The 23,901-nt window shown below is 42.3% G+C and overlaps 1 protein-coding gene and 1 long non-coding RNA gene across 5 annotated transcripts in view; one reads left to right on the forward strand and one right to left on the reverse strand.

Moving 5' to 3' along the window:
- The window catches only part of mtcl1 (microtubule crosslinking factor 1), a 56,806-nt gene extending 38,538 nt beyond the window's left edge, over positions 1-18,268 (forward strand). The window contains exons 8-16 of one of the 4 annotated variants that reach the window (XR_003833860.1): positions 141-311; positions 3,901-4,068; positions 7,308-7,580; positions 8,819-9,163; positions 9,725-9,801; positions 10,235-11,789; positions 11,985-12,009; positions 13,493-13,550; positions 16,970-17,050. Coding sequence is in view for 3 of the 4 variants with exons in the window: in XM_029453224.1 (XP_029309084.1) it covers positions 141-311; positions 3,901-4,068; positions 7,308-7,580; positions 8,819-9,163; positions 9,725-9,801; positions 10,235-11,789; positions 16,970-17,173 (2,793 nt within the window). In the remaining variant the exon portion in view is untranslated. Of the gene's footprint in view, positions 1-140; positions 312-3,900; positions 4,069-7,307; positions 7,581-8,818; positions 9,164-9,724; positions 9,802-10,234; positions 11,790-11,984; positions 12,010-13,492; positions 13,551-16,969 lie in introns of all 4 variants that reach the window. The other 3 variants (XM_029453225.1, XM_029453226.1, XM_029453224.1) reach the window with 3 other exon arrangements.
- LOC115022252 (uncharacterized) lies at positions 1,030-5,331 on the reverse strand. Its single transcript, XR_003833861.1, has 3 exons — positions 5,287-5,331; positions 3,044-3,239; positions 1,030-1,996 (listed from the first exon to the last, which is right to left on the reverse strand). It is a non-coding gene; the product is annotated as an uncharacterized LOC115022252 (long non-coding RNA).
- Positions 18,269-23,901: the final 5,633 nt, after the last annotated feature.

A 23,901-nucleotide genomic window follows, 5' to 3' on the forward strand; every position in this document is an offset into this window, starting at 1 on the left:
AGGGTGTTTCTCTGCCAGCTGCCCATTGCATGCTGGGAAAAGCTCAGTGACTGTGAGCCTGAAACAGAATGTGTTGGTACAAAAAAATGAGTGCATTGAATTAAAACGCAGGCTTTTCGTGGCCATGTCATCTGTTCCAGTTTGAGAAGTTGGAGGGCATCCCAGAGTTGGGAGTGATAATGGAGCAGGAGGAGGGTGAGGGGGATCGAGACGACAGACTGTGTTTACCTCAAACTCCAGAGGACGACCCCGACCCCGACCCCATCGTCCCTCTGCCGTCACCTGATCGACACCTGCCGCATCAAAGACAGGTACTTACAGCAGTTACCTTGTTTACTTGTTGAACCTCGTTCTTGATGTTCGTATAACTAATGTTCTTCATCTAGAACAGGGGTCGGGAACCTTTTTGGCTGGAAGAGCCATAAAAGCCAAATATTTTTAAATGTATTTCCTTGAGAGCCATATATTTAATAAAATTGAATGCAACTTTATGCGTGCATTTTTAAGTATAACACGTCTCTACTAAAAGCGCTATCAGTGTTTCTTTGAACAGGTGCTCTTTTATTAAATAAACTAAACGTTTATGTTATTTATCTCATTTATGAGCACGTTTCAGTGTTTACTGCACGGGTGTCAAACTCAGGGCAATTATATCCGGCCCGCGAGAAAATATCATGTCTATCATAACTGGCCCGCCGGTTTTGGTAATTAAATCAATGCATGGCACAACCACGGGAAAATACATATTCGAGGAAGCATCTAAATGTGTGAGAAATGAAACTGTCCCGGGACAAACGACAGACGGAGCCTGCGATGTGATGAAAACAGCGTATTAGTGGGCAGGATGCGGGAGAAGATACACCGTCAGCTGCATCATACACCAGGAAGTGCTGTGTTGTAAAGCTCTGGAGATGGAACATGTAATAAGCACCGTAACACAGACAGGACACTTAGTCAATTTAAGTCTTTTCTGAACATGGCGGTGCGATGGCTGAGTCGAGGGAAAGTGCTGAATAGATTTTTCGAGATGCGTGAGGAAATCTGCCAGTTTTTGGAAAGCAAAGGGAAACGCACCACAGATCTGAAAACGCCAAACAAATCTATCATTGAATGTTTAAATATCTGGCCAATCAAGTGAGCCTGGACATGTGGGGCCCCTGGGATTAAGAGCCTGCATCAGCATGTACATTAGTCCATGCAAAAATACTTTACCATTTACATTTCCTTCCTCAAACTTCTAGGTTTTGGCTGAATCGGATTTGACCTAATTAGAAAATTGCAGTGATGGTCTACTTTTGGTTTTACATTTTTATTCATGGGGGGTGGGATCTCAGGCATCCCAGGCTAAATGAAAAAAAGGATTTCATATGCATATCTTTCTCTAACAGCAATGTTATGACAGCTAACAACGTTCAAGGTTTATTATTAAGCTTTATTGGCATTTCACAATAGAGGATTGCACAATTTTCCATACTTCACACATAGAAAATGTATACATAAGACAATAAATGGATTAAAATAGAAAACAAATAAGTAAAAAAAAAAAAGAATAGAAACCCTTCAGTTGTAGTTGCAAGGAAGCATACTACACTGTAATAACCAAAAATATATTATACAGTTCTAAACACACACATAATGAACAATATAACTGCAAATAAATAGTTATATTTCCTCTAGTAAAGTCGGGTGAGTTTGGACTTTTGCCATTCGTTGAAATGAACGTTTGGCAGCCGTTCGTTAGAGCTGTTTGGCATAGTATGCAGATGAGAAATTTGGCCTAGATAACTAGTTAGAGGCAGTAATTATTTTCAAGTACACCCAGTTTTATGCTTATTGTTTACACAAAAACACGGACCCTCGGTTACATGCAAGGGGGACAAAAGGAGCTTTTGTTCCTCGGGCCGGAGAATGTTTTCGGAGGACATTTCACGCAGATATAGCGTGTGTTGAGATCTGCTTTCGGCACGTCTGGCGATCACTTTGCCACTCTGTAAAACTATAGAAAGTATGTACAGTAAGCATTTTGGGTTGGATACATTATTAAGCAGCCTTAAGTGCTCTACTTTGTGTCCGCGTTTTGATTTTTCCACATCATAAAAATGTTTTGCACGGTGATCTGACATTGTTACTTTACTCTGACAGCAGTTTTTTCACTTTTAACAAGCGTGCTCACTACACAATATTAAGATTCATGCATGAGAGCAGAAATGCAGACATAGTTGCTTTATTAAGTACTTGCACACATGGCTACTACAGCAGAGTAGACGATCATTCCTGCAGCCAGAGTGAGATAAATGTATGTTAAGACGTAGAGAGGTCATTGAAAGATTTCAGGGAAGACTTGCACGTGATTCAGGCAGTTTGGCAGCTTAGTGACGGGACGGTGCTGATTCATTCCCTCTGGTGCTGCCGATACTGTTGAAGTGATTAAGTGTGTATGAATACTGTAAATACTGTAGATGAGGTGTTTTTGAATAAGGATGGGATGATTTATTGCGGATAGTGATAAAAAAAACACTTCCATTATCGGGATGATCGTAAATATACTCTCATGAGTGACTTGGAAAAGTGTTCTAATGTTTGTCGATGTGAATTGCATTTATTTTAGCGAGGATGATCTTGACAGGAAATGTTCATATCGTCCCTAGTGGTGAACTTTCATCTCATTTAGTAGCTCAGTAAGTTTGCATATATCTAAAACTAGTGAGGTCCTCACAAAGTTAACTCAACTTAACTTTGTTTATTTAGATAGCACATGTCATACAAACATGCAGCCAAAGTGCTTCACATAGAAAATAAATAAAATAAAAGTTTGCAAGACTATAGATTTGTCAATAGAATAATCTGCTTTGCAAATGATTTAATTAGAAGAAAATTGAAGATACATTGAATGCTCACTGGTATCAAACTAGTAGCTCGCAGGCCTCAATCTTTTTAAAGTCAAATAAAGTCTATTGTGGTTTTATCTGCTCTATTGAAAAATATTCATGCAAGTTCCCCTTATTTCCTGGTTATACAGTGAAGTGCACTGGCCTTTTAGCACCTGAGCTCATCTCGTGTTCTCAGCAGCAGCGCCGACGGCGCTGTAGTGAGACCTCCAGGTGATGTTTTACACACAGACTCCTTTGTGCTTCACTGCCTCCTGCCAAGACCTGAAGCCGCTCCACAGCAGGACCACCAGAGGCAGACACACCTCCCTGAGCAGGAAGCATGCTGTTCTCTGCACGGCCTCAAACCCCCTGCATCATATGTAGACGTCCAACAGTTTAATTAATGAGGGATTGTCACAATAATTTCAGGCTTGTTGAGTTTAACTTTGTATTTACACTAATGTTGGACGATGTGTCCAACAACTGGCCATTGCATGTGTTCAAGCAGTATGTTAGAAATATTCTTCCATATGTTTTCATAAAAGAAACTGAAATACAACCGTACTCATTCTGAATTCAGGATTCTCTCTTTCATCGAACTAAGACTAGTCTAATTGCCTCGTTAACTCATCGTAAAACAAAATAAAACTCAACTAAACAGTCTTGGTTAGTCTTCCCACGGTTCCAACGATAACCAACTCTGGCTTGGTCGAAATAACCCTCAATTAAAGAGTTAGATGTGAACATATGCTGGCTCTACCCGCTCTCTCTACGCGCTAAGCAGAGGCTCTCATTCGTTCTTAGGAGGAAGACAATTAAATTAGACAGGGATTTAAAAACAAACACACAGTTTGGAAACAGGAAGGAGAAGTTCAAGTCAAATTGATTTATAAAGCACTTAGAAAACAGGTTCGTCCCAAAGTGCTTCAAAGAGACCATCAAGATAAGGACAGAACTTCTTCACGTGTGTCTGAGTGCGTTGGATTAACCTTTCCTAAATGATTGTTTTGTCTTAATCTTCTCTGTGCAGTTCGGGGAAAACCGGCAGGTGTTGCAGGCCCTGCGGACGCTGCTGGAGGAATTTCGAGAGGAGCTGCAGGAGGAGGAGACGCGGCGATGCCAACTGCAGCAGTCCTACGCCAATGACAAAGCTGCTTGGGAGGTCAAGTGGGCAGAGATGAAGTGTCAGTTCGCCCAGGTACAGATGGCGTCTCAGCGCCCACCTTAAAGGAACATGCACACAATCTGGTGTAGAAAACTAGCGGTGCATTCAATAAGCAGCGAGGTGACAGTGAACATGTTGCCTTCTCCACGGATGAATTCCCACTCAGGGCAAAGCAGCAACAAGCTGAAAACAACACATCTTTTTTGTGTTTTTTAACTTCATTCGTGAGCCTTTTACTTTCATTTAAAACGTGCAGCTATGAAATAAAGTTGTCTTAATATAATCACAAGTGACAAACAAATGGACAGAATCCAATTTGTAATCACCGCTTGAAAATTCAATTAAAAAAGGAAGGGCAGCGTCCTATAAGACATAAAGAAATGACGAATCACCTGCTTGGCCCTAATGATTCTGTCACTGTGCAAACTAATCCATTCAGCATTGGGTCTAATTGTTCGATGTGCCTCTAATCGTTTCTTAGTTAACTCAAAACAAGTGTTAAAGGGCTTTCTTATTTATAATTCCTAATGGGAGTTTAAATACTTTGTAGATTAGGAGCAGGAGTATCTTTATCTCACCCTGATATGAGTACATTAAAGATGATCAGTTATTTAAAGTCGCAATTACAGTAAAGTACAATGTTGTGGGACACTATAGCTCTTCACTAACTACCAGGAAAATAATCTTTTTTAAAGGGTTCCTAGGTTCAGACCAAAACATCATTAAAAAAACACAGGGGGCTGAGATGATGAAATATGTCTCAGTGTGAGTAACAGATACATGAACAACTCTTGAATGTTGTCGCTGTGATGATTGTTTCATCCTTGGTTGCAACTATTGCGAGGTGAACAGCAGGGATATAAAGTTTTTGCATAACAATGAGTAAAAACTGGTGCAATGTGTCGCTTTCAGCTCATTCATCTCAGTGTTGTCGTGTCAGATTCATGGGGGGACAGAGGGACATGCCATCTGCCACGATTACTTCTTTTATACTCTCCCTCATGGCTGCATCAAAGTGGTAAATTCTGAAATTCTTCTCCTTTAGATTTAAAGGTGTGGTACACTGTGTTCACTGTAGCCTATGTAGTTGATGCTTTATAGTCTCCTGTCGGACTAATGTATTTGTTACGACTGGGTGAAAAGGTGGACCCAAATGCAGAACACCAGATTAGGTTTAACAAAAGGAGAGCTTTATTTAACAAAGATAATCAAATACAAAACAAAGTAACAAGTAAAACTGAAAATACAAACCAGAGAAGACACTGAAGTAGCACGGGAAGCACGAGGGAAGCACGAATGAAGAACCGACAAAGAACACTTGGACAGATATACACATAGACACTAAATGAGGGAACGAGACACAGCTGGGGAAGAAAGGCAAAAACACAAGGGCAGGGTGAATGGACACAGCAGAAACAAATTAACAATCACAGAAGGAAGGAAAAACACAAGGACAAGAAGTAAAACAAGACATGACACAAGGGGAGTGAACTTTACAAAATAAAACAGGAAACACAAATCCAGAGTCGTGACAGTATTTATATTTTCTTCGTCTAACATTAGATATTTACACAGCCATATTTAACATTACATAAATTTAGTTAGCTAGGGTGTTCGCAAATGTTAATTGACGTTTTGCTAACATTAACGCTCGGCTAGTAACATCACCAGACAGTTTAGCAATAAACAGAGAGAAGAAATATTGGTGTTGCCAGATCTCAAGAGGTGTATCCAGTTATGACTTCAGTGACTATGTTCCTGTGCAGCCTTATCCAAATGTCTTGAGTCTAAACTCTTGCTTAACAAAGTATTTTCTGATCATCCTCCCATAAAGGAATTTGTTGTTTGCATGTGTGCACAACAACTTCTTTTTACTTAAGTTAAAGATCTGAATACTTCTTCCACCACTGCTGGATATCTAGTATACTGGCACCCCATTTCTACCTACTTCATGCTATTTGGTTAACATTTGAGCTGCAGTAGTTCAAACGATCAATACTTGGTTTACAGTGAGAGGAACTGTCTGTGAAGGGAAAGGTACATCAGTGTGGCGCGGAGGGATATTGAATCCGTGTTTTGTGGCACAATCGGAGCCTCATTGTCTGCTGTGTCAGATTTCAACTTGAGATTTTCTTTCCCTTTTAAAGGGGCAGAGCACGATCAGGATCAACAGATCAATGTGGGAAAAACAAAGCTTGCAATCAATTTGAGGATATTCAATAGGATGTTTCTTGACCGCAGTATTGGAAGATAACGTTTTAAACCGATAGCAGAACAGAGTCGTGTCTTTCCTCCCGAGATATATCTAATGAAAAAGTAAGCATCCAGCTTTGGGAACCAATTAAGCAGTTTGATTTATATGAGGAAGATTATCTTTTTAACTCTTAATCTGAACAGCTTTTACATGGTTCATATCCCTCCACAGAGAAGAGGTCGCAGACGGCCTCAACAAGAACTAATTTACTTAGTTTCCTCTGATAACACCATGTTGAGTTCTTTTCTTGCTCCACTGTGCTTCATCTTGATTAAGACTTCAGAAATATGCCCCAAAACCTTTTTGATTCTTGATTATTCCCCAGCAGAGCAGAGCAGAGCAGAGCAGAGCAGGATTGGAAATGACCCTCACCTGTGTATTTATATGTGGATATAAGAGTATTCATGAGATATTAATACCAGGCTGGCTCATGTTTCATACTCTGGTTTGACACTCGAGCCTCCTAAATAAGTGTCTATATTTATAATGTCTAACATTTCGGCTCTTAGCATCAGGTCACCAGCTATTACTGTACATGTTATCCTCTCTAGCGTGTACTCAGGCAGTTTTAAATACAAAACCAATACAAAAGTATACAAAACAAGCATTTGTGAATGGGAGTTCTGTAAGCTGATGTTAGAAGGCAGCCTTGACTCGCTCCAGTACTGCAGACTCCGGTTAGCGCCATTATGATGCGGCTTCAAAGCCGGTCTGAAGATTACAAAGCTCTGTTCTTCCAGAGTGGCTTCCCTCTGTCGCTCTGCAGCTTTGACGATTTCTGCAGTACATCTGAATCCTCGGTTCACATCCTTCCACCAGAGACTGGTTTGGAATATAAATGTGCGAAGGCAGCCCTCGCTCAAGTTATAACTGTAGGTTTCTGTGGACTTTGTGATACCTTCTCCTCATCTCATCGTGTTTCTTTGTGAATATGAGAGATGTAGGTTCAGTACGGCATAATAATGGCTGAATAATGAATAATCAATCCAACATCCGTGTGTCTTTGCTCTTTGTGCAGCTGGATGAGGATGCGCAAGGCAAGGTGCGAGGGGAAGCTCAGGGAGGTGAAGGGGAACCGGCCGAAGACCCCGAGTGGGCCATGAAGCTGGAGCGCGAGGAGCACCAGCGCCTGCTGGCCGACAGCCACAGCACCTCCCTGGACCTCCACTGGAAGCTGCAGCACGGAGAGAAGAGGTGGAGCCGCGAGAGGGGCGACCTGCTGGAGCGCTTCGACCGGGAGCGGCAGGAGTGGGACGGCAGCATGAGGGAGCTCCACCGCAAGATGGAGAGGGTGAGAGAAGGGAGGAGGTGGAAAGAGACGAATGAAGGGAGGACGGGGTTGAGCAGGGATAAGAGTAGGGGAATAGATAGACAGATAGTACTCGTTGTGTCTGAAGCAACAGAGAAAAGCAGCAAATCTTTACATTTAAAAAGCTCAAACCAGCTTTTTTGCTCACTAAGACTTAATTAAAGTTATTAATTGATTAGCATCACCTGTTTGTCACTTTCCTGACAAACAGGTGATGGTTTCAGGCTTCATGGATCTTCTGCTTTTCTGTGTTTAATATGAATATAATGTATATTTTGGACTGTTGATGAGACTAAACAAGTAATTTAAGGACTTGACTTTAGTTTAATAAGCTTTTATTCACTATTTGAAACAATGTGTGTGTGTGTGTGTGTGTGTGTGTGTGTGTGTGTGTGTGTGTGTGTGTGTGTGTGTGTGTGTGTGTGTGTGTGTGTGTTGATTCGAGACAGAGAGAAAGAGTGACAAAGCACCCCAAGGTGATTGTCTCCTCTGTTCTTTGCTACTTTAAAATAGTGAGGGCTAGATACAATAAAAACTCAGGATTCCTGAATAATTTATGTCCTTTGAGAGATTTAATTAGAAGAACTGCAGCGTCTCAACTCGCTTGTGTGTGATGTTGAGGGCAGGAGATAGGAACATGAGCTGGTTAATATAATATGAGTGTGAGAGTATTTACATATAAAGCAGGGACTGGAATAATAACACACTCTGACAACAGCAAAAAACAATAAAACTGCTGATGCACCGCTGAATGTAGAGACACAGAGCAGGAAGCGGAGATGCATTATTTAGCGATGCATATGCTGCAAACTATAAAGCTCAGGTCACCAGCTGAACTGCTCAGACTGGCAGGAGGAACGTGATGTGTGCTTCTCCTTTAACCTCCAGCCGCATGGAAAACTCTACCCCGAATGTAGCAGGTGGCTCACAGAGGAGTACAGTTTGTTTTATGAAGGGAAAGCAAGGTGGCGAAAGCCTCCCACTGCATTAATGAAGAATACTGTACATTTAAAGGGAGATATATTTCTCAGAACATCGTGGTCATTTGTCATGTGCTGTAACCACTGGGCAGTAAAAGTATTGGCAAAATAAATCCAGTATCAACCACGCTGTTATGTTTTAACAAACAAAAGCATTTTAGATTTATTAACGTCTTTAAGTGTAAAGAATTAGTATATAATGAAACTTAACTGTAAAGTATATTCTCATTCTTCGTGCAGATGCAGAGAGAGCTGGACACCCGGCGAGACGAGGGCATCGACGTCAAAGATGGCGGCTCGGACCACAGAGGCATGTTCTCTCCTCAGGACAGTCCCTGCGCCGCCCCCCGGTCGCCGCGTTCCCCACGCTCCCTCTGTACGTCCACGCCCCTCGCTGCCCCCCCCAAGCGCTCCCACTCTGACTCTGAGGCCGTGATGAAGGAGCAGGGGGCTGCGATGAGGCTGAGAGGCCCAACGGAGAACCTGTTCCTGGACGCGCTGTCTCTGGACCCCCTCAGCGGCCTGGAGGTCCCTCTACCCTCCAGACTGAGTGACAGCGAGAAGAGGTTCCCCTGCATGAAGGAGGTAACACACGTTTATTAATGTAGAGCTTTAACTCCAGCAGCACAAACATGGCGTGATGGAAATCAGAGAAAGGGTCAAACTAGAGCAATTTGAATAAATCCCTTTGAACTCTGGGAAGTTATGTATTGCTCTTAACCCATTGCATGGACTTAATGACCATATTCACTATTTTGTGAGACAACATGATGAGTGAACGAGTCCAGAACAGTCGAGAGAATTTCATTAATGGAATACAAACCACTGCTACACCACTAAAATAAAAGTGGTGCTCAAATGTCTCCAAAACACCATAATATTTATAAAATAATAAGTAAACTCAGGGGAGAAACTCAGAGATTAAAGTCTTAAAATCACAAGGAAAAAACCTGATTATTCTCTAGAGATTATAAAGTCACAAGAGAATTTCTCTCTGTTGATTCAACCTTGCAAGTAAAGCGATATTACTAGAATATATCGTTTACACAAGTTCTTCACTACTTTGTTCCCCTTGACGTTACTCCCTATAAATCATTTTGCACTGAACACTTTCTCTCATGGTTTAACTCGTCTGTTGTGTTTCAGGCCCTGAATGAGATTTCGGACAGAGAAGCAGATCTCGCGAGTCCAGACGACGAGATGGGCGGTGGGAGTCTGTTCAGGTAACCTCATGACAAAGCTTCAAGTCAAACTGAGTTCTAAGAGTTTTAATAGGTAAACTATCTGTAATAAACTGCTGCAGTGTATTAGATGTCAACAGTAAATACTGGCTGCAGATTATTCTGCCTCCTGCAGCCGTTTTGTTGCTCATTGATTCTATTACTGGAAGTGACAGTGAGTTCCCCCCCGGGGATCCTTCTGTGAAACTTTCTCGTATTGGTGAGGAAGTAATGCAGCTCATTGTGCTGTTAAATAATCCAGACAGTTTTAAAACATTGAAAAGCATTAAGTTGCATTTCAAAAAACATACATTTTGTTTTTGTTCTGCTGTGGGAATATAAAGGAGATGAGATCATGAAGTTAATGTTAATGAACTGTGTGTGTGTGTGTGTGTGTGTGTGTGTGTGTGTGTGTGTGTGTGTGTCTCCTGTCCAGAGCCAAGTCTGTGTGCTCCATGAGCGACTTCCAGCGGTTAATGGACAGCTCGCCGTTCCTCCCCGACAAGACTCGCCACGGTGATCTGGGCCAAGACGATGTCACTCCGCCTCTGTCCCCGGACGACCTTAAGTACATCGAGGAGTTCAACAATAAGGGCTGGGACTTCCCATCATCCGCCTCTGACCCGGATCCTGCCCGGGAAATGTGGACAGACAAACCCCCCGGAGGAGGGGCGCTCGTTCTCGAACCATTCCAGCCAGCCTCCTGGTTCCTCACCACCAGCGCCACTCTAACCACCAGCACCCTGAGCAGCCCCGAGCACTGCCACAGGTCCCCGCTGAGGGGCAACGGAGCAGGGGCGGCGGGGTTGGGGATGGAGCACTACGATGTGTTGTTGCACAGCCCCACCAGATCTGGGGAAGCTGAGCACCCTACTGCCCAAGATCCGGACTTCCTGTACGCCAAAGGGACCAAAGCCAGGGGCGGAGGAGAGGCGGGGGTGGGAGCCAGCGGGTCAGATGAGGTGTTCAGCAGTGGGAGGTGGGCATGTGGGCTCCTGGAGGGTGGGGGGTTGAGGACTTCTCCTAGTCAGTCTCCTATCTGCCCCACTGTGGGCTACACCTCCTCTCTGGAGCTTCAGCTCTCCAGAAACATGAGTGACGACATGAAGGAGGTGGCCATCTCTGTGAGGAACGCCATCCGTTCACCGCCAGGGCCCGTCGTCCGGGACACCGCCTGCCAGACCAACGGATTCACCACACGAGGCACTCAGACCACCCAGACCATCAGCGTGGGTCTACAAACGGACCTGCTGAGGAACCTGACCAGCAGCCCCCACCGCTGCCTCACCCCGAAAGGTGACGGCACGCCTATTTCTTCCCCGTCACGCAACATAAGGAAGATCCAGTACTCTCCTGTCATCCAGAGTAAGTTTGAGCGACCCTGCTGCTCGCCAAAGTATGGCTCGCCAAAGCTTCAGCGCAAGCTGTCCACACCCAACAAGGCTGAGCCACCCAACACCAGCCGCGCTCCCACCCCGACTACGCCGCAGAAGGGCAACAGCGAGTCGGCGTGGGCTCGCTCCACCACAACTCGCGACAGCCCCGTCCACACCACCATCAACGACGGCCTCTCCAGCCTCTTCAACATCATCGACCACACCCACATTGCCTACGACCCCTTGCAGAAGTTCAACAAGTCCCCCAGTCACTCTCGCCCCACCCCTCCCTCCACCACCGAGCCCAGCACGGCTCAGGGGGCTTTCGCCATGGACCCCAGGAACGAGTGCTTGCGGATTGTTCGCGGACGCTCGCCCAGCCCCGTGCAGATGATACTGGAGATGCAGGTGGACAAAAACCCAGAGGGGGTGAGCATACGGCAGGACCTGTCGGCCCCGCCGGGCTACACGCTGGCTGAAAACACAGCCCGCATCCTTAATAAGAAGCTGCAGGAGCAGAGCTTTAGAGAGGAGAGGAAGCTGCAGGCTGGAGGACAGAGCAGAGACAGCAGCAGGCAGGCCGACTCAGACAGAGGACAGTCTGGATGTATGGAGGTAAATATAGAGACGCACTGGATTCATCGCTTCATCATTCATTTGATCTGGGGCCCATGTTTTATGATGCAAAAATATTTATGACTTTGCCTTGGATTTTCCTTGTAATGGTTGAAGACAAACTTGAAGGCATCTGTGGTTAATCAGAGAAAAAGCTTACGTAATAATATCACTAAAATGTTGCTTTTTTCTCAGATCGAAAGCACTGACTGATGCAATGGTAATGTCAAAATATTTGACCCTCTACAAAAATACTGAACTTTTCTTCATGGCTGTATGTAGACACTCTTTAAGGTTTCTTCTTCTTCTGTACTTTCTTCTTCACTGTAGTAACTTTCTTGTATTTTGGCTTTTATCTCTGTGCTTTAACTTTCACTGAGGCCCGACCGAAACCTGATTTATGTGTCAGACGAGTGGAGAAGTGAAAATAATGATCTCACAGTAATGATCGTAGTTACAAAGTTACATAATTAATCATTATCAGCGACTCTCCAATTAAATGTTCAACCAGAATTCTAAGTAGTTCCAGATTTATGAAGCTATTTGATTTCCTCTATACAAAAATAAATCAAGAAAAGCGCTAATTTTACTGGATGAAATCAGCGCTCTGACACGTCGGTCGGGTCATCGTCACCACCCATTCAGCTGACCTGTGGGAAAAAATAAATGACAGACAGAAAACCATATTCTGGTTATGTTTAAATGATGAAACAGAAAATGCATTCAGTTTCCTGTATGTGCTGGCACGCCGCTAGAGATTACAACTTTATAAAAGTAGGTCATGCTGTATTAAAGCTGTACATTAAAACAATGTACCAAACGACACACTGTATATTTGAAACAGTGAGCAACATAATCCTACATATGGTGAATAATACGTCCACTAACATGAACGCTTCACCAGCTGCTGCTCACTGCAGATCAGACGGTGAGATTAGGTCTGAGATATGATTTTATGGATGGTAGTGGAGTGTTTTCCTGCAGCCATTCACTAAGTGATGCCTTCTATAGCGTGCAATATGTAAAACGTATATTATAGACCTGGATAAGGATCATATACTGCTGTTTTTTGTGTGTGCTTGTAATGAATAAACATGCACACGAGTGGAGGAAAGGAAAGATATTGTCACCGTAGTGAATTACAAGTCTCCCCGATGTTTGCTGTGTAAAACAGAGAGAAAAAACAGCGAAATCTTACATTTGAGAAGCTGAAATCAGCAAATGTTTGGCGTATTTGCTTAAATAATTGACTAATGCTTCTCCAAACGTTGTCGATTCATTTTCCGTTTGATGAATCGACTGAACGTTTCAGTAACGCCCGTCAAATCAATGTTCTGATCTGCAACAGTGACACCTTTATCGCGGTATCATATCAGCTAACCTTAGTTTGGTTTATTTGTAGCCGTTCATATTTATCTTTTTATTTTATTTATACTGGCCTGTGTGCATTTACATCAAGGTCCCAGTTGTGTTTTTGTCCAGGTCTAAAGTGAATGGGTGTGTGTAAACTTTGCAAACTGAAATCAGCCACTTCTGGTGAACCTCTCTGCCTTTGATTTGTCAAACTTATCAGACTTCTACTACTAATTAACATATCCCGCTCTATCTTCCCTCCTTCTCCCCCCCCCCCCCCCTCTCCTCCTCCCCTCCCCTCTGGGCTTTATCTCTCCCTCCTCCTCCCTGTCCGCTGTGCTCTGATCCAGAACCACACTGTCATACTAACAACTCCTTGGGGACTCTAACTCTGCTTGTCTCCGTGATGTAAGTTCCTCTTCCTCTACGAACCTTTGGGCGGTGGTGGGTTCACCGGCCAAACGGACCTCTCACCTCACGCCCTGCAGACCCCACCTCCCCCCGTCCTCCCCCCCCTCCTCACCCTCTTCATTAATGCATGCTTCACAGGACGGCAGAGTGACAGTGTGTGAAGCCATCGGAGTGGTGTCAAAAGTTGTGCGACGGCCATGCATCTGTTTCTTCGTGTTATTGCACGCATGCTCACTTTCTTTGTTGTAGATCATCTGTTTGTTTTTTTTAAAGGACCATAATGGTGTTTTTGTTGCATGTTTTAGTCCATTAACCACATAAATCCCATCTGCTGTTTTCCAAAGTCATACCATACATTGTAAGATGATTAGATTTAAATGAAACTTTCCTCCAGTACGGTATGAAAATCAACTTTTGGAGACTCACTGTAAGAGTTTGGTAAGGCCTATCTTTGCAGTTCAAATAGCAAAGAACGAAGGGAGATGAAAATCCATTCATCCACTGCGGAGATATCAACGTCTAATTTGAGGGCGTCAACATATTGACCCCCAGGGAAACATACACTGAACATTTGACCAAAGATTTTGCTGAGAACGTTTGAAAAGTCTCCTTAATGAGTCGTCATAAGCTGGGGAACATAGGACTCAGGGAACATGACATCATTACTTTCACAAAAAACTGAAACATTAACTAATTCTTCTAGTTTCAGCAAGTTGATTATCATACCTCACAGAGAATACATGAAGTTTGGCAGTAATGTAAAATGATTGTATGATTTGACATGATTGGGATAGATCCTGCAAAACCGCCGGTATGGTCCTTTAAAGCAAACTCAGTCCATGTGACTCAAAGTCTTCACTACTGATCATATAACATGTGAACCAGGAAACATGACTCAAGAAAAGACGTTTCTCAGCGCAGGTTGTTTTGTGTACGGCCCCAATAATATCATATCTTATTCTAACGTTGTGTTTCTACCAGGTGACTGGATGGACTGTGAGATCACCCTTTTGTCCATACAGTGTTTTTCTTACAGTTCCTGCTAGCCCTTTTCCTCTCACACTAACAAGTCCTGCAAAGTTTAACTGAAGAAGACCGCCGCTAACACTCACCTTTTTCTTTGCTCACCTGTCGGGGTTGTGTTCGATGCTTGGTGGATATTAACTACTCTGGTCCAGTTTGCATGCTTAAAGGGAAAATCTACCATCACAGACTTTTACACTGTTATACAATATGTTATGATGGTTCCTCAAACTCCCTCGCCTACTTGTAGTCCAGTTAGTGATTCCCTACTTTACATAAAACAACTTTTAAAAACTAAAGATGCAGGTGGCTGGAGCGAAGACTTTTAGTTTTTCTCTCAAGGCGACTTTTTTAGTTTCCTTTACTTCTTCTACTTACTGGAAGACTACAGCCGTGCGTAAAGCTTAGCGTATACCGCCAACCTCTGACGAAACTACGCTTCACGTAGCCTCGTTTATTTGCTCCGAACCAGTTGTTGGAAAGGGGTAAAAAAAGACACCTTTCATCTGTTGAGTCTAAAAAAACAAAGTGTAAAAGTTGATCCTGAGTTGATATTTGAGCTGCAATGAACACTTGGCTAAGGATCACAGTCACATGATCTGTTTTAACAGTGTCGAAGTGTTTTACGGTGGATTTCCCCTTTAAGGTTGAAGCGTCGACAGAGAAGTCAGAGCTGAAGCTGTTCACGTTCCTCAGCAGCCTCTCCTGTGCACTGACTTCCTGCTCACTTTACTGGTGCATGATCTGTGGCGTCCTGCGATCGGATGTATTAGCATCACATAGGAAATCTTGTGTTAACCCACAAGCTGCACATTAAACCACTACTTGTCTGTATTTCCGCTGTGTGTACGCAATCCTTCAGTTGTGTTCATCAACAAATTGTTTATTGATGGAGACGCCGGCCATCCGTCTCTGTCACTTTTTCATCTGCAGTTTGCGTAGCTCATCAGTTCATCGTCTCACGCCACCGCAGCCTCACAGCCGTGTCATTTTTAGCAGAACTAGATTGTTGCTTTGCGGGCTCGATGTCACCCCATCCTTCAGCCTGGAGATGATCTATTTATAAATCAGGCCAGTGGTGTGATCATTCACCCTATCACACTCTGACATCATTCTGATGTCCCACCCACAGCCCGCTTCCTCTCCTCGCCCTCGTTTTCTGTTTTCATCCAGGGGACAGATGCATAACGGTCTGTCATTTCATCACCATTAATCTGTGTGTCCACCACATTAGAAATATGCATACACAAGTATTGAACCAGAAACTCATGTGTCATACACCTCAGTCACGGTGACATAAATAGATGTGAACACACATGTTTGGATGTAAACCGGGACAGCTTGTCCTTCACCTCAGTCCAGCAGTGTCCTTTACCAGCACTAGAGCAGCTTCACCAGCTGCGTGGTCATTGTTGAGGCTGTCGTTGGTGGTGTTGTATTTGTAATTTACTCGATTTTATTGTGGAAAAAGCTGCTTTCTTCACGTTTCATTAATGACAGAGATGGAAAATGTTCACAATGTATTTTTACTCCAGTGTTTTGCCAGTTAATCAGTTGAGTTATGAGTCAAGTTGTTTAAGTTGTGTAGTTTTAGTATTTTAAGTTGTTTTGCCCGAGAAGAAAATCTCAATCAGTGATAGAAAAAAGGAAACGGGTGTGCATCGTTAGGTCCTCTAATCAGTGAGTGAGTGATTGAAGGTGTTCTGCAGTAAATGTCAGTGTCAGCAGTAGCTCGGTATTCCTAAATGACTGTTTAGTTCGTATATTATTCATCACGCCTGCACCTGTTTAGCTGCACTAACGCTTACCTGAGCAGATGGTAAGTTCCTGTCAGGGGGAGAAGTTAAAATGCAGTTCACTGAGAGGAGGTGGAGTTCACTGAGAGGAGGTGGAGTTCACTGGCTCAATTTACTTTAAATAAGTTTCATCTATAGTTGTTGCGTTGCTCATCATCCCTTCGTATTGGCTAACAGCGCGACATCTATTACATTTGTTGTCCCTCATTTAAACACACGAGGGGAACAGAACGTTTTGAAAAACAGCTGCATCACTAACTGCAACCTCACAATTAAGTATTGATTTGATGGATTGAAAGTGAAAAGATGTTCGTTATGGAGCTTCGTCAGGATTATATTGTACAGGTGTATCTAATGCACTCTAATTTAAAATGATGCTTCGTAATAAAAGATTAAATAAAATGACATTCCTTCTTTTTCATTCCTCAGTCCTTTTTTTGGTTAAAGTGGAATATTTTTTTAAACACCAGCCCCCCTGCTCATTAATTCCCTTTATTTCAGTTTAAATCTGTTCACTTCCTGTTTCTTAGGCCTCGTTGCTCCCTTTCCCCCCCCCCCCCCCCCCCCTCCTCACTGACAGCTCCTTGTCATTGGCAGGACCTGCCTCGCTCTCCGGTGGCTCCTCCCCTGGACTCCTGCTTCCTGAGACCGGCCCGCCCGGCCAACCGCCGACCCCCCTCACGCTGGGCCACCCGCTCCCCCTCCCCGTCCCCAAAGTGGAGCGAGGGCACGAAGAGGAGGTTCACTTACCCGCCACCGGGATACCGGAAGCCCATCCTGGAGGGCGAGGAACCAGCGTGAGGCCGTCCTCTACCTCCTCTCACCCTCCTCCACCTCAGCCTAAAAGACCCAGTACCTCAGAAACCCCCCCTAATCTACAGACTCCCGAGAGTCGGAGCCTGAAGGAGGGGTTGGGATCCACCCAGTAGCACCAGCTGACCATCGAGGAACCAGAACTTTTTAGAGGAACCTGGAATGTACTGTAATGTCATCACACACAAAAAAGATTTAAAAACTACATTTCCATAAGAGGTGCCTGCACACACTTGAGTTACTCATCACCCCACACGTGTGTATATGTATTTAATACATGTGTGTATATTTTAGTCACAATTCTGAACCTTTTTCCAGGTGAAAACTGTCAGCTGTTGCATTTGTATGAAGTTTACACCATTTGTTTCACATCTGTTTACAACTTTTCTTTTTTTTTTACGTTGTCCTGCATCCGTTTATGTTCAATCTATTTTTTTAATAAGAGCATACCTTCTTTTCTTTTCGTTGCCAGCCTTTTTTAAGCTTGACTTTTCTGTTTTACTTTCAAGGAGAGGAAAGACGACACAAGCAAACAAACAAAAAAAACTTCTGCTTCATCGGGTCTGAAGCAGAGACACATGATGTCATTTCTGATGCTAATGTATTTATTTTTATTTGGGGAGGAATGTTTGGCTCTGTAAACATGTAGACGATGGATGACAACAAACTGAATAACCTTATGCATATTTGGAAGGCAGTTGTACGAATATCAGTCAAATATTTGCATGCCTTTTGAACACTAGCACTTTAGTGCATGTACATACGAGCTCTAGTCCTATGTGATCGCTCCGCTGTGGGGGGAAAAGAAAAAAAAATAGTTGTGATGGGAACTCCTGAGCTGTTGTTTTTGTTGTCACATGATTTGCAAAGACTAAAATAAGAAGATTTTTAAGTGAATTATTGTACCTACCAGGCTGTCTTTGTACAGTTGTTACTATTGGATATGAATTACTCTTTCTTTTGTCAAGAAAAATGGGATTGTGGGAAAAAAATATGAATGTTTTAAATAAAGTCTATGTCAAAAAAGTCTAACGATCTATAGTGTTATGTAAATACTAAATGGTAATAAAGATGAATGTGTATTTACAATACCTCCTGCTCCTCTGTGTGCATCTGTTGATCATGTTTTATATTTATCTCTCCATGATAAAGGTTAGACACAGCACATGATAGATTATACGCTCTTTCATTAGACCTGAGTTTGTGTTCTTGGCAGAGAATGATCCTGGATCGTGTGTGTGTGTGTGTGTGTGTGTGTGTGTGTGTGTGTGTGGATTACAGTGCAGATTACAGTGGGTCAGGGACACACATACACACACACACACACACACAGAATGTGCATAAGAAGATTGCGTCCTCCCAGAAGTTAAATCCTGTTGCATCATGGCCATACATGTGTCACCTTACTAATGTTACTCAGCTTGTCACGCGAGATAAAGACCAGTAATATAAATCTACTTTATTTAAACATGCCCTTAGTGCTATTTTATTCAATATTTTTGGTTTTACATGCCTACATTTTGAAGTATCTGCATATCAAACGTCTTGGGAGAGATCTGTTTCGCTGTAGCAGTAAAAGCAAAGGTGTTACTAATAACTATAACGATGGATCTGTTCAAGTCAAGCGTCCCAGTGTGCCAGCGTGTGTGATACCTACCATACCGTACTACCACCTACTGATACTGTGTGTTTACTACTTGAGTCTGCTGTGAAAAGGCCTATAAAAATGTGTGTTTTGGACTAGATCAAAATAAAAGGCCCATGTATGCGTCCACTCAGACGGATATTTCAACATGTCTACATGACGAGATATTACTAGAGGTTAATGAAAGTAGTTTATGTGAACTAATCCTTTAATAAGAAGCAAAAATCCAATCTAAAACACATTTGTGTTTAAGCTGCAGCAGCCTCTGGAGTGCGATGTTGCTGCCAGCTAATAGAGACAAATATCACAATCTTGCTTTATTCTGCACATTTTCAGCTTTCCACATCTAAGCTCAAGAATGAAATCTGTAAATTCAAAACTGTTTTCTTTTTGCTGGAGAACTCAAAGCTTTTATTGGCTCTAAGGGAGAGGAAGCGGGATAAAGAAGCAGAGAGCTGAAGGCCTCCGTATACCTTTCACAGAGTTATAACGATGAATAATTAATGCGGGCAAGATGCACTCTGGGAGCTGCTGATGGCACCCAGCAGGTCAGCGGAGGGAGGAAGATGAAGATGCTCTGCTTTTACTTCCATCCGCCCGGAGAGAAACCCATCACTGCTGAATAATTTAGCCCTGAAGTCTCTCCACACACACTTCCACACAACACTCTGCTACTCTCTAAACACTGGACGCTGCTTTAATGTCTGATGTGGGCTGCAGCAAGAAGGGCGTGACCTCTGTGAAATAGAAGTCACGCTCAAATACTGTAGATGCCCCGAAGCAAAGATGGAGAAGTCTTAAACCACTTTCAAATTTAATGTGTGACATTTTCAGAAATTAAAGTTTGAGCTTCTGTAGGTGGTGCTACAACCTCTGCAGCTGTTTGTGAACTGAAAACGTTTTTAGCTTTTAGCCTTTGAGGTGTTGAAACCTGCTGGAGGACCCGAGGAGAGCTAAGTGTTTAAATGTTTTGAATTAAACTTCAATTTTTGTCTTTTATTGATTTTCTTTTGTTTAAAAGAAAGGCTGGAATTATTCCATATTTTTCTTTTAGTCAATGAATCCCACAAAAAGACCAAAGGGTACAACTAACTAACTCTAATTGCTACCTCCCCCATTGAGAACCCCTGAACTACTCCTTCCATCAAAGCTTTAAGACATAAATCTTCTCACAAATATAAATGTTTGTAGTTTTTAGGCTCTGTCATTTCCTGAAACTACAACAGTTTTTAGCAAATGTTATTCACAAAGCGTTAGATGGTGCATTTGGTGCTTTAGTGAGTATTTACGGCAGTAGGACGGTGTATGTTGGATTGTCTTAGTGCCCATTTTCATTGTAATTAAGCAACATGTCATCCAGTGCAACAGTATGACTCATTCATGTGTTTCAATAGTTTTTGGTTTAAAAAAAGAGCTCTATGACACAGAGCATTAAGATTTATGTACATGTTATATTTGTATTTTCATTTTTTTAAATGTTCAAATGTTAATATTATATGTATAGGTGTGAATTTGGCTTGTAACATCCTAAATGTATAAACATTTTCTGTATCTGTTATTTATGAATGGTCAGTAGTAGAATTAGCCTAATTGTTCCTAATTTCATAATGACCTGTTTAGGATTTAAAACCCATATTTTGAGATTTGAGACTTAATTTCAGACTCAACCGAGAACCTCATGGCCAAGGATTGAGACGCACTCTGCCAATCGCTGCTTAAATGTTCATATTCCTGCTCTATGCACGTTTAAAATACTCTGCTTTGATTAATATTTAGTTTAACAAAGTTTCAACACAAAGAAAAGCACGTCTACTCTCTCTCATTGAGAAATGATAGACCTGGTCTCGCGCCCCACCCATCAATATGGCTCGCGCTCGCTCGCGCTACGTTGAGCTCCGGAGCGAAACGTCTGTTTTCTCCTTTAAAGGAAACATTGGAGAGATTCTGCTCTACATGTTTGACTCAGTTGAGGAGTCTGTTGTACACCAGAATCGGCGACTAGCAGATGTATCGATAATGTTATGTTAGCATGTTTTGCTTATGTTGTTTATTAGCTTGTTAGCTTGTTATCTAGTGGGATTGTTGGTAGATATAGAAGGAATTTTCAGTTTTACACCATTCATTACCTCCTCTTCTTTACATATCGTGTTCCTTAATATTGAAAATAAACCAAGACTAGCATGCAATATTGCAAATAGGATTATTTCTTTGTGATTTGTCATCCGACGTCTGATCACCTCACAGTTGACACGCACTACTTTACAAAGTCACTGATCCAATTAACTGATAAAGAAATAAATGATGCATCAGAAATGCCCCTGGTGGTGTGTCAGGACATTCAGTGACACATATCTGCTGATCCAAAGTGATTATTGTGCCTTTGACAAGAGGACACACCAGTTATGTAAAAAACTAAAGTCAAATAGTTTATAGACCTGTAAAAACTTTCCGATAGGTCACTCAGTGTCTTTGCTGCTTTGAGTCCAAAAATGCTGATCCAGGAATAAATCAAAACTGACTTAAAACTGCCCGCTTGTTGCAAACAAAGTCCTTCATTGGTGGGAAAAACTCAGAATAATCAATACGAATCTGTTTTTTCTTTCCAAAACTGGGGTGACAACTACTTCAGATGGGTTTTTTGACGTATAGTGAGTTTAACTGTGATTTAACCTATCACGTCTTATTAGGACTGTGGACTCCTGACACCAAAATATCTAGAACAGGAGGAAGTCACCATGAAAATTGTGACTTCAGGGCAAAATACTAAAAGTCTGTCTTAGATTCACTATTCACCAAAAGACCAATATTCACTTTTAACTCAATGTTTGGTCTCCACCAACTCCTGAGGGAAATATCTGGCTCTTTATCTGCTAAATGCTCCTCTATGTTCACCAGTCTGTAACTGTGTCTGCTGTTTGATGCTGAACGATGAGAGCGGGAGTGAACCAAAACTGTAAAGTTGCAGCCAGATGGCTAAACTATGAGCTGAAAGTGACTATAAAGCTCCATAAATCTGGGGGAAGCTGCAGATTAAGGTGATTCATGACTCATGTGAAACATTGTTTTAAACTGCCTTTTTTATTGAATTTTTAAAACTCCAATCAAAGCACAAATTAAACTCAAGGGTACCTGAGCCCTGACAGATTGCCTCGTTGCACCTTTAAATTTTAAACTCTCATTTTAATGAATAAGTACAGCTATATTTCAGTCTCAAAATGAATGTTATTAAATCATTTATTACCGCTTTAAAGCTCAGTGATATATTTAATACTTGTTTTTTTTATCTAACTCGTCAGGAGAAGACACCAGTCAAAAGGATTAATGGCAATCACTGAGCTATAAACATCATTATCCTAAATATTTATAAACAATTTCATTGGTAATAACTTTCTTATAAAGTATCTTATACCAGAAAGTCAAGAAAACATGAATCCTGTCTTAACTGTTAACCGTTTCAAAGTGACCTTCTGTCCACACAGTTAAATAACAGCATGTGTAATGTGACATCTATAAAGATGCATTTTAATCAGTTTTACTAAACAGCCCTCGTTTGTGTCCCGCTGACAGAATTAACCTTCCTGAGGCTCCACGCGGCCTCGTTCAGCGTGCAATCTGTCAAAAAATTGGACCCCAAATTGCGAATGCCTGCAGCTGTGTGCGAAGGCCTCAAACAGACAATGAGCGACACAATGGACCTGGCTGTGCCATTCGCTGAGAGGTTGTCATGCCAACGATACAAAAAGCCCCACGCTCGACCAGGAGGAGACTTCATAGTGAGCGAGAGCTTTGCCTGGAGGCCCTTCACTTCTCCTCACTTTCTGTTAACATCATTATTCATGTGAGGGTAGAAAGAAAAGCCTGTCATCTTCCTGTCGCGGCCCGTAGACCAGAGCGCTGGCAAGCTGGGTTTGTCAAGTTGTTGGATTTTTTTTAGCTCCACAAGAAATGCACTATTGTGCGAGTCAACAGAGAATCCCATTGTGCTGACGAGCGTGACGGCCGTTTGAACCCTGAACTTAACCACCAGCTCCGTCGCTCAGGCTGCTGTCGGATCAGAAACAATATGTTCAGCGAGGAAAACATCTTCAGAAAACAAGCTGAACAAGACATGCTGATGATTCACTGTGTGAGGTGGGAAAATCAGTTGTGGAGGAAGTTTCTATACAACAATCTAAAGAATACTCCATTGAAAGTCCTTTTTACATTTACTGAAAGTCAAAATACAGAAGTATTATCAGTGAAATGTACTTAAAGGGGAACACCAAACACTACATTAATGTGGGTAATCTAGGCACAAAAGAATGCATTGAATAAAAACAGATAATATCTTTTATTCTCTCAGTTTTTATCCTTTAAAAACAAATAAAACTTCTCCATCATGAGTCCAACAACGTTACAGGAGTGCAGTGCTAAAAACGGTGGAGTAGTTTTTCAAAGTATCCAAAGTGAAAGTACTCGTTCTGCAGACAAATGGTGACATAAAGGATCAAAAATGACATTATTGGACTGTTACTGATGGATGTGGAGTGACTTTTAACTTCTTAATATGCAGAACGGGAGCTCTCCTCCAACGCTGTGTCCAGTTCTGTTAATACATCCATGGCCTCAAACAGACAATATTAACAAAGCATTGTATTCTATAAACCAATAAACTTGTGTTTTTAATGTAACATTTGAATCTGTAGAGTAACTTGTAGCTGCCAAATGAATCTAGTGGAATAAAAAGTACAATATTTCCTTTTGAAATGTAGCAGAGAAGAAGGTTAGACTTTTAATTTTAGCATAAAAATGGCTCCCTTCATTGTTTTGGCTGATGTTTGACCTGTGATTGACCTCAGTTATCTCACAGCCCTCCTCTTCAACATACAGTACCATTTCACAACAACAAATGTCCAACAGCCTTCAAGTTCAGTCAGACCATCTGTCTGTCTTTGAGAAGCAAAAACAAAAAGACGCCATTCACTTGGTGCCTCTTTGATTCCTCTTTTGTTTGTGTAATTTGCTTTGGATGTGCCCAGTCTCTCTATTTTAGTCAGATATGTCTCTCTATCTGTATGATCTGTCTCTATCT

This window comes from Cottoperca gobio, chromosome 17, assembly GCF_900634415.1.
Source record: "Cottoperca gobio chromosome 17, fCotGob3.1, whole genome shotgun sequence".
In the NCBI taxonomy this organism is placed as follows: Eukaryota; Metazoa; Chordata; class Actinopteri; order Perciformes; family Bovichtidae; genus Cottoperca; species Cottoperca gobio.